This window comes from Coptis chinensis, chromosome 6, assembly GCF_015680905.1.
Source record: "Coptis chinensis isolate HL-2020 chromosome 6, ASM1568090v1, whole genome shotgun sequence".
Lineage (NCBI taxonomy): Eukaryota > Viridiplantae > Streptophyta > Magnoliopsida > Ranunculales > Ranunculaceae > Coptis > Coptis chinensis.
The window spans coordinates 88,500,623-88,512,303 of record NC_141461.1 but is presented as its reverse complement, the minus strand read 5'-3'; the positions used below and the strand labels follow the sequence as shown (position 1 = coordinate 88,512,303).

Below are 11,681 nucleotides of genomic sequence, written 5' to 3'. Positions count from 1 at the left end.
AAATCTAACCTACACGCCAGTATGAGCGGCGCCCAGAATTTGGTTCTATGTTTCCACACGCCACTCCCAGTAGCGGCTAGACCCTACTAAAGTCATTTTAAGAAATGAGTTTGTGCCAATTGCTTTTTTTCATACCCTTTTATATTTTGTATATTTCTATCCTACCATTTTCTTTTATATTTAGTAAAAAAGAGAATGGGTAAAATGGGAAAGGGGTTGAAAAGGAAAAATCTACATGCCATTACCAATGGCGGATACAAAAACAAATTTTGTTTCCCCACACGCTATTACTAATGGCGTCTAGGTGGGCCGATTTTTTTCAGCTTTTCACTACACGCCTTTGCTACTGGCGAGTAAAATAACAAACCATTGGGGTCCAATACCACTATCTGGCTAACCCTATCCACTATTCTATTGTGGTTTGTTGTTTTAGCGCTTTTGACCATTGGACTCAGCCTTAGTATAGTTGTTCTCCACTTCTCCCACAAAAACAGAGTATGGGACCTGCACCGTTCCAGGCTCAGCCAAAACAGCCGGTTCAACCCATTTCAAACCAATTTAACTTTTATCTGAGATTCTACACACAGTAGTAACGTATATATAACTCCCCAACAACTTTAAATCATTGATCTTCTCGAATCTAAAATTTCACGAATCTAGAGGTAAAGTAGACTGTTCATAATCGTGCACATTTATTTAACAAATAGCTACTGCAACAGATTAACATTTCTTCTATACCTACGGACCCACCAGAAGAATAAATAAGCCAATAAGTGGCTACTAATAAATTAAAAATAATAAAAAAAAAGTGGAGTTGAGTCATTCAATCAATCTTCGAATCTCTCAAAAAAAAAAAAATCTTCAAAATTCCAAAAAAGAGGACCGTACTCTAAAGAGAAGGAGAAGATTGAGGGTCGAATCTCTCTCGTTGTTTTCGGTAAAACTTTATTCCTTCGTTTTTCAACTTTTCAACTTTTGTTAATGTTTGTTCTTTTGTTGTGAAAAGATCTAGTGTTGTTGTTTTTTTTTTAATTTGTGTAGATTTGGAATTTTGACTATGGCTTCGAAGCGGATCTTGAAAGAATTGAAGGATCTACAGAAAGATCCACCCACGTCATGCAGTGCAGGTGAAATTTTGTTGAATTTATACTGGTTTTATGTTTTCAGTTGTTATTTAGATGTTTGAGGTATAGATTTGATTGGAAAGTTGTAAATTTTGTTCATTTTGTTGGTTTTGATGTTGAAAAGGTTTCATTCCGATTGGAATGATGTAAATTTTTGTTATTTCGATTGTTTTGTGTTGTCTAAAGTTGTTTAGAGTTTTGATCTGTGGTTTTTTTGATGGATTATTGGTGTGTTTAGTATAAGTGTTTTGTCAAGTAAGATCTGTTCTGGTGATACTGTGGAATTGAATGATGATGTCTGTGAACTGATTGTTTGAGATTTTTCTGGAGTTAAAAGTATGTAGAATTGAATACTTAGTGTTTGACTTGTATGGTCGACATAGTACAGTATATTGCTTTGTGGTGCAGTGGAGGACTGGAGGTCTTTTGTTAAAGAAAAATAAGAGAGCTTTGTGGAGCAATATCGACTGATGATGTCTGATCATAGGCCTTGAGTGGAGTATGGTGTAGTTAATCTCACTCCAATTCCCATGGACTTGAGGGTGAATTTGATTAATTTTTTCTAGATTGGTAGTGGTAGCAAAGTCTTGAGTGCATTTGCGTCAACTTCTCACTGTTTTTCGTATTAGGGCCGCATAACAAGAAACAATCAACATCTTTGGAACAGATTTCTGTAACATAAATTACCTGTCAAACTTTTGTTAAGTTTGCTTTTGTACCAAGCACTGCATTGATGTTATTTGAGCTAGTAAGTAGGGTTGGGTCTATGACCTGATGGTTGCGATGGTAAAGTTTTGGTGTCTTTTTCAGATATTGGTATAACTTTACCCAGATTAGTAGATCTCCACAGACAGTGGTCTATCTTAAACCGGATTGGTCTGGTAGGTTGTTTGCGCGTTTGATTTTAGTTTTGTTCTTTCTTTCCTTCCTGTGAGGAAGCGGTATTTAGTTTTTAATGGACCAAAATTAAAACTAGTGGATGATTTTGTCGTATACCATAGCATTTGACTTCTGGCTAACACGACCTTGAATGAGTTAATATTTTGCTCTCTCCTTTCTTAGCTACATAACAAATTCCTACTTTTTTTTGGTCGATAAAACAATATTGTATTAGAATATCAGTGTGAGAGGTTCACATTACCTTTATAATAGTTACATCAAAGTTGCACTATAGCTTCCCAATCAATTATAAATTACAATTGAATCAAAACTTAAATTCCTAACAGTAGGAAGCTGAGATACCCATCACCAAATGATGTATTTGCAGTTACAAATAATACTATTTAAATCACAAAACTTATTGTAAAAAATCCTTTGATTTCTTTCCATCCAAATGGTCCACGTAATACCACTATAACAAATTCCTACTATCCTCGTTGTGTGTGTTTTTTAGTATATTTGTTAGATAGCTATATAGTTATTTCCTAGTATAGCTTCAGTTTTTACGACATATAGTGTCAATTTCTCTGACAACAGTATAAAATTGAATCAATCTGTATCTATCGTGATTTTTTATTATTTGAGCCTCCTTTCTTCATACTGAAAGTATTGCTTATTATAGAGGTATATCCATCTGATCCTGCAACAAGATAGGTCATACTATCAAACTATCAAAGTATATGAATTCAAATTGGTAAATATGATAACAGCGGTTTACTGGATTACGCATATGATACTATACTTGAACGACGTGGTAATTTACAACAATAGGCCATTATGGTTGTAAGCTGGTAATGATTTTATTTCAGCTATAGTGTAACTTTTTTTTTTTGCATTTAGTACATAATTCTAGTTTAGTACCAGACAACTATAGTGGAACTCTTAAGACTCTTTTAGAGTTTGAACAAATTACACTTAACTCTTTTATGATGCTTCATTATTCAATTGATAATAGATAATTTCAACTGACTATTTCAATTTAATATATGGATACTCACAGGCAAGTAATGTTGGATAACCAATGTATTAATTTTCCTTGTCGTGTTTGATATTTAACAGGCCCTGTTGCGGAAGATATGTTCCATTGGCAAGCAACAATTATGGGTCCACCAGACAGTCCTTATGCTGGGGGAGTTTTTTTGGTTACTATTCATTTCCCTCCAGATTATCCATTTAAGCCACCAAAGGTACTTTATTACCTATTTCATTAAGTCTTTTATTGTTTAACAATGTCATATATAATCAATTACACCAGCTTCATGAAATCACATCCTTGTTGTTTGCTCGTTAGTTCATTAAGAATTTGATACATTTCGTTAAATCTCTTGACAATCAGATCTGATACTACTTGGTACTCTTTAATTTGAGCACTGCTTGTTTATGTATTGGATCGTCTTTGGTGCAGCTGAGGAACAATTGTAAAAACAAGGTTTACTTGTTTCCCTTGGTAAAGGAGGACCTTTTAAAATGTTTCCCACTTTCCCTCTTGAGTAGGTAATGTAAAAGTTTCCATATGGATTTTAATAGTAGGATATCATCAAATGGAACGTGCATATAGGAAAACTGGGTTAGAGTCCTGAGGCTGGCTTTGGGGTTTACAAATTTTGCCTCAAGACTTTTAAGAAGAACTTTTCCCCCTCATATGAGCTAGTTGTTGATAAGTCCGGAGGTTGTTGGGTGCTGAGACTGATTTTGGAAACTTGTGTTGATTCCATATTTAATGTGTTCTATCTGGAATTGGTGACTAGGGTATGTTTAAGATTTAGTAAACATGTGATTATTTCGCATAATCACATGTTACCCTGGGAGTGAAAGGGTGTGACAGCTCTGAAATCAGCGGTGTATGAAGCTAGTACATCATGATAATGGAGGGGGTAGATGAGCAAGAATTTTTTACTAGACTTTTTCTGCATGCGAAAGGGTTTGCTAGAATCACTAGTTCAGGATATTAGACTGCCCAAACTACACATTATTGAAAAAAGTGTTGCCTTGGTTTTTCAAAAAAAAAAAGAGTTAGGGGTAACTTTTACTCATTGTTGTCTTGGTGGCCATTTGGCTTGCTTTGTAAAAACCATTGAGTAGAGGGACAATTTTTTGCTTGGAGGTCCCTGTCAATGACTGTGGATGTCTAGCTGTATGAGAAATAGATCAGCTAAGTCAGCAGATATTTTCTTGCAGATTACTAGCCCAATCACAAAGCATGATCAGTCTGAACCCCATTTGCGGTTCTTAGTTCAAACTAAACTTAAATGTTTCTGATGATAAAATGTGACCTTTTTTATTTTTTTTCAGGCACTTAATAGAAATAATGATGTCTCACTTTGTTTGAAGGAGTACAGTATTTAGTGCCAGAAAACTAGACTGACTCAAGCTGTTGTCCCTATCCTGTTTATCACATAATGGGGAAGCAACCACGTAAGTACCAAGTAATATGGGTGTATGGCTGAAGGGATTAAACTATTATAGAGTTCTGCAGGTTTCGTTTGGGATGGAACATTGATATCCCAGCCATTATTGTTAATACAGTAGACATTGTTGGGTTTCTTGTGACCACTGTGAAAAGGATGACGAAAACCTCATTTCCTTTGGTAATGAAAACAATACCCTCAATGCAACTTAGTTCATCAACTATTAGACAGTTATCTGCTGACAAAGCATATTAAGGGTATTTGCCTCAATGTTTTTGGGTATTGTGAGGGCTTTTAGGCACTCAGGCTGGCTTGTGCTAATATGCTTGGTGAGGCGCTAGCTGCACTTCAAGAAGATGCAAGTATTGAGCTTTAACAGTTACGAGTCAGTCTGAAACAATTTTGAAGGCTCATTTAGATGCACGTATCAGGTGAACAATGACCACCTAGTATTGATTCTTTATACTTCAGCAATAGCAACCTTTGGGGGTTTTATTGTCATGCCTTCCAATTTACAGGCTTAAACCATAGTACATTGGGTGGCTCAGTGCATACTTAAGGAAGACATAAGTATTGAGCTTGGATAATCAAGATCTGCTTGAGACAATTCTAGGGCCTCACCAGTTACTCATATGTGATGATCATGGCCACCTAGTGGTCCTTGGGAGGTTTGGCCTGAGGTCTTGGATTTGATTCCAATCTTCAGCGGGGAAAAGGAGATTTTAGGGTAATTGTTATCATGCAATCTTAGCTATCGGCATATCTCCGTTGATTGTGTAATACTTTAAGAATTTCGGATAGGAAAGATTTTTATAGTATAATATTTGTTTAGCATCTTGCGTCAATATAATGTTTTAATCAATGAAATGACATACTGAATCTTAAAAGTAGGAGGTGTGTTTGTCAAAATCTGTATGTTAGTATTTCAGGCCTAATGTATTCTGGCTTTTTTGCATTTTGTATTTGCCCCCTCCCCCCTGTTTTGATCAGCAAAATGGTTGTAGGTTCGCTTTTGCTTTAAAGGAAATTGCCATTGACTCTATATGCATTTCTCTATTGCTCCCCTCTTTTTATAACTGGTCATTGATACAGGTAGCATTCAGGACGAAGGTTTTCCACCCGAATATCAACAGCAATGGGAGCATTTGCCTTGACATCTTGAAGGAACAGTGGAGCCCTGCTCTGACTATTTCGAAGGTCTTGTTCTTGAACTTGAAAACTCTTAAGAGTGGATTGTGCCACTGACTTTGCCATTGCTGTAGTGGATAGAGATACACTATAGTTTGGGTAGATGGCTTTTGAAGGATTCGAATGACATCATGATTTACCTGCTCCAGATCCCAACCATGTGATAGTGGACTAGTGATATTGAAAGTCTCTTGATGGGTATGGCTCCTTGGTGGTTGTGCAAGCCTGATATTGTGTTGCCCACCCCACCAATACATAAAACTAAGAAGATAATGATCAGAATTCAATTCCATTTAACCTAGGACTCACCATGTATAGCATTATTTAAGATCGTGGTGTCAAAATGGTAACCACCTGTGCATAGACCTAAAAAGATTTTACATGCCCAAAAAAGTTGGTGCCTGTGTCCCCCACTCCCACTTGTATTGCTTTTTTGTTTATGGTGTGTTAGATTGGTGGGATGTACTCCTAGAAACATCTAGTTTTAGTGTCATTGTCCCGTTTGATTTGTTTTCCAGATGTATTTTCCCTGCGTGTAAGTAAATGCACCCTCATGGATCGTATCTGCTTGACACGAAATCTCTTTTGAGAGAAAGGCTAAATCAATCAGGCCAGGCCTACATATTTTAATTTTGAAAATTTCAGGTTGTTGTCATTTTGTTAGTGAGTGCTGCATTGTCCTTATTTTTGCCTGTATGTTATCATTTCATTTGTTTAAGCGGGTGGGAAGGGTTTTTGTTTTCAATTTCAGGTATTGCTCTCGATATGCTCGTTATTGACAGACCCAAACCCTGATGATCCATTGGTGCCGGAAATCGCTCATATGTACAAGACAGACAGGAGCAAGTACGAGACTACTGCGAGGAGCTGGACCCAAAAGTATGCTATGGGTTAGTGTGCTGATTGTTGCATGAGGGCTCCTTTCCTTTCTTTTGACTTCCAATCTATCCTTATATGTAATGATTGAAGATGTGTGATCTATCTCCTTCCTAAAAGAGAAGGGAAAGTTCTAAATCCTGCCCTCAATGAACCCAATGTCTTTAAACTGTTGTATGAGAATGTGTGTTTGGAACCTTGAAAAGAGTAACTAAACTACTCTCTTGTTCAAAAATATAAACTTAGTGGTACATCTCAAATTTCTTCCACGTATTTTTATTGGGTTCTGCCATTTCAATATTTTCATTTGGTACGAAATACTGTTGAACTTATAGTTTATCATACAGGGGATCTAGTAGGCTAATCAGCATTGTCCTTCAACTGAAATAAACTTTTAATTTCTAGTATCAGACTATCATCATCCTATGAGGACAACGATCATTTATTATGATTGTTCAGAAGTATGAGGTTGTGTACATACGACTTGATTTTTTTAAGGCCTTTGAGATGCATGAAACATTTGCTTTATGCTATGGCGTAAGCAATAGTGGATGGCATAAAGCAATAGTGGATGAAAATTGAGGACATCTTTCTTCAGTTTCTTGCCATAGTAATCAAACCATTTGAGAAGGCAATTGTGGATATGCACTTACGGTAGAAACCTACTTTGTATCTGTTCTCTCAAGTATTTTTTTTTTCTGGTAAAAGTATATGTTCTCTCAGGTTGCACTCTCGAATTATCCCTGGTGGGTTTTGGATTGTATTTATATATCTTCCATTGCAGATCTCAGTCTTGCTACTCTCTTTAAGGTGGAAACCTACTTTCATTGATAAATCAGTTCAATTCCAAATCTCCCGCCTTACCACCATTTTTTCCCTCGCAAAAGTTTTACTGCAATCTTGGGACTATTTAGCATGTCCAAGTTAGGGGAATAGTATCCTGGTTCATGATATCCTCAAACTAGTGGAGTCTTTCTCTTCGGTTATTTTTGTTTATATTCCACGCTTTTGTAATACTGCCTCATCATCTTTTAAGTACACACACGTATTTTGTTTGTAATTACCGTTCATTGGAGTTATGCTGTAACTGTGGAAGTGTGGAGCACTTTCGTTTGATCCATTCGTAGTATCAGTTACATTTTGACCAATTATACAATTTGTTTTTTTTTTTTTTCTCATAATCGATAAGAATTCTCTTAGTTTATTCGGTAAATATGAGAATTTAAAAAAGGTGCCAAACAATGTAATTACCGTTCATTGGAGTTATACTGGTTGCGGAAATGTTATGTTTCTCATCGAAGAACCATGAAAAAATAAACAGTTATTTTTGACCAATTAACAATTTGTTTTCTTTCCATTGCCAATAAATAATGGGAAGAGTAAGACTCTTAGTTTATTCGGTAAAGGGAATTTAAATGGGGTGTAAAATGTACTCTTAGTGAAATTTTAACCTCAAATATAAACCGGTTGCGTTAATATGTTATGTTTCTCGAATCGATTAGTTAAAAAACACGTGAAAAAAATAAACAGTTATTTCCCGCCAGTTAACATGAGTTTAAAATCTATTTTTTACACTTTCCATTGGAGTATAAAGTGTGGATATTTATTAAATATACAATGGGACAGAGAGAGTAAGACTGAGAGAGGTGTTGCAGCTTATTACAACTTACAAAGATCATGTATTCTTCATGTTACTGGTATTTGCCATCGCCCATGTGGTTTGGGTATCTTCTAGTCTTCTACTACGTTATTTGTTCAAACCTGCTTCTCATGATTTTGTTTTCAATTATGTTAGAAAATACTGGTATTACTATTTGTGATCGAAAAAGGTATAGCCATGGAGTGCATGGAATGTTAGGGGGTGTTTGAATCATATTTATTTATTGCTAAAAAGTGTTTATTAGTGAAAAAATATTTTTTGAAAAAATAAATATGGTTGGTCTCTATTTAAAAAAAAAATAGTTTTTCATCCAAAAAACACTTTTTGGTCCAAAAACTAGTTACCGAGATCATATCTACAAAATATTAGGCTAATCCGAAATTTATAAATGCCCTAACGATTTTGAATTTGTTTACGTGTCAAGATAAAATATGTCCTTAGAACCTCTCTCTTATGATAATTAGGTAAAACTTGTTTTTCAAGTTAAAAAACTATTTTTCTTTGAGGGAAACATTTTTGGGAATTGCCTGAATGTTTTAGACTTTAGTATTTTATGTCGCGATATGTCGAAATATATTGAGAAATATAGTGTGAAATCTAATTTGATAAAATAACTTTTAAGAAAAATCACAACTAAATATGTTTATTCAAAAACTGTTTTTAGAATAAATATTTTTTCATAAAAATATTTTTAAGAAAAATTGAGACCCAAACACCCCCTTATGTGTCATGAACATTAAAAATGAACAAACTCAGATTAACTAAACAATTATGAGCACCTGACTCCTTAAATCCACTCCCCATTACGACTCCCTATCTGAGTACCACGTGGTTACGCATCTCAGTACTACTCAATAGAGATTGATCAGTTACAAATTCGGTTTTTGGAATGCATTATTCATGTAACATATATACTGTTTTACTTTTTACTTCTCCATTTTACGACTTCAGAAATCAGAACAACCTCTCTCAGACACATGGAGAGGTGACAAACTGACAATAGTTCGGAAAGTATATGATGGTCATACACGTAGAGCTGTTACAAACACACAACATAGCTATGTAATTAGTAACAAAGATTGTCATTAGAGCATTCCCAATGCAAGTCAGTATTGAGAGAGATTGAGAATTTTCATTGTTTTTTATCAAAAAATCCTTGCCCAATGCAAGGGTGACAAAGTCGGTTATTTGTCACTAAGTTAAAACACGAGTAGCAGTTGCTGAGTTGTGAGCTTTGGATGAAACCTTTTATTTTTATTTTTATTTATTTATTTTTTTATTTTTTTTTTTTTTTTTTTTTTCTGGATGGATTGTTACTGCGTGTTTTTTTTTTCCAGACGGAATGTTTCATTTCGTCTAGCTGTTTTTTCGATTTTTACATTCAGACGAAATCAAACATTTCGTCCGAAATTCAAAGTTACTTCTGCATTGGACACCCTCACCTTGTTTTTCACCAAAACGATAGCAAAGAGGGAAAATTGAACCTACGTGGAGGTAAAAAATACTGACTTAGATGGTAAAACCTTTGGGTGATGATACCAGAGGTCTGGGGCTCGAACCCTGCCAGTATCAAAGAGTTACTGATCTTATTTAAAATAGGCTTACCAATTAAAAAAAAATTAAAAAAAATACTGACTTATTGGAAATGCTCCTAGAAAAGAAATTTTCTGACTTAGGGTTGTAAATGGGCTGGGCTAGGCCCAAAAGTTTGTAATTTTGTATTGACTATTGACAGATGATAAAACCCGACCAATTCATTGACAGCCCTGCATTGAATGGACTAAGAATCTGACTAACTCAAATAGTAAATTGAGAAATGTACTCGGGCAAAGAAATCGTGCACATGAGTGGTAGGGTGGACATACCCTGGAAATCAGGTTCACTAAACCCAATATAATCAATCTTAGTGAATAACGACTTCTCTTAAGTTCAAGACAATATTGATGAGAGCCACAAGCTTGAACTCCACTGAGAATCTTCAACGAAAAAATGACATATATACACTGTACTTGTTTAGTTAGACTGGTCATACTCTGACCTCATGAGAAATGCTTCAGTTCTCTACTTCTTTTATTTCAGTTGCTTCATTATATATTTCAGTTGAGTTATTTCATATATAATATCTTCTAGTGTCTGGAATAGATAGTGTGCACTATTATTGATGTATCTAGCGCGGTAATATTTGCCATGGGTCGTGCTTGTTTGCCGGCCTATAGAAGCTTCCATGTAACTTAAGCTAGCCAGCTAGGGTAGTGATATTATTATCGAAAAAAAGAGCTAGGTATGCGGTTTTGAAGTAGATCTCAACTCGTTCACAAACGATGCAAAAATACATGTAAACTGGTTCAGTTTGAAATGAGAATTGCTAGCGTCCTGCCTGAAGGGCGTAGGACCGTCCAAACCTATTTGAAGACAAAATTTATTACCAATTAACCTTTTAAACTGGTTCAACAGCCATAACTAAAAATCTAAAATTAAACAATAGAATTTCTGAGTTTGTGTTATCCTCTCTCCATACACAACATCCACCATCGTGACCAACTACAATCAAAGGCTAACGCCAATTAACGATGCCCGACGGCGTTCTTCCCTTCTTTCAACCTCCTTATAAAATTAAAACTCATTTCGGTACAGTGTAAGAAAAAAAAAGGAAACCCAAGTCTTCAAGTCATAAATCGATAATTAGCATAGTAGTTTTTCTGTGATGAATGGGTAATTGTAGCTTGCATGTAGATGTCCTAGTTCCTTTAATGGTTGTAGATTCCAAATTTTTTTGTTGTGGGTATCTTCTTGTTCACAAACCCACCATTGTAAAAATGTAAATAGCTCCAGTACAAACATTAAAAAGGAATTGATCGATATTGGCGTAAACTTAAATTTTATCATAATTCTTAAAGAAATGTAAATGTAATTACAAATTGTTACTTTATTACAATCTAAAATATTGACAATAATAGCTAATGCAAAATGCAATTGAGAAATTCGCACTATAATTGAATGAAGGAGAACCTCTTGAAAAATCTGCAACAAAAAATTAAAAATTTATTTGTAAATTTTTAAAATTTAATTTTAGTTAATAATCTATTTATTTTTTTATGGAAACACAAGGAAATAAAAGGTTTGTGGAGAAAAAAATAGAATGATTTGGAGAGGGAATAAAATTAATATTTGTTTAGATTTTAATTAACTAGAGTTAATCACTAATTAAAAGAGATGGTGGATAGGTGCTTAGGAAATTTTTTCGCTCCTAAGCACCTAGGAGCAAAAAATTTTTCTTAATCTTTTTTTTTTTTTTTTGGTAATTAAGGAGTAAGTTCCGTTTACTACACTTTTTATACCATAGTTTATATCATGCCCTACAACTTTACCTACATCGTGAATTATAACCTAGTAGTTTTTGTGGATGTGTTCAACTAACCATAAAGATCATATTTATAAAATTTCAACTCATTTGAAAATGTTTAACTATGCCAAAGATGATTGCAA

The 11,681-nt window shown here is 34.7% G+C and overlaps 1 protein-coding gene across 1 annotated transcript; it reads left to right on the top strand.

Moving 5' to 3' along the window:
* The first annotated feature begins 431 nt into the window (after nt 1-431).
* On the top strand, nt 432-6,808 carry LOC147495206 (ubiquitin-conjugating enzyme E2-17 kDa). Its single transcript, XM_086563823.1, has 5 exons — nt 432-937; nt 1,042-1,127; nt 3,123-3,250; nt 5,564-5,668; nt 6,411-6,808. Exons 2-5 carry the CDS (start codon nt 1,058-1,060, stop codon nt 6,552-6,554), a joined length of 447 nt encoding a protein of 148 aa, XP_086419949.1. The 5' UTR covers nt 432-937; nt 1,042-1,057; the 3' UTR covers nt 6,555-6,808.
* Nucleotides 6,809-11,681: the final 4,873 nt, after the last annotated feature.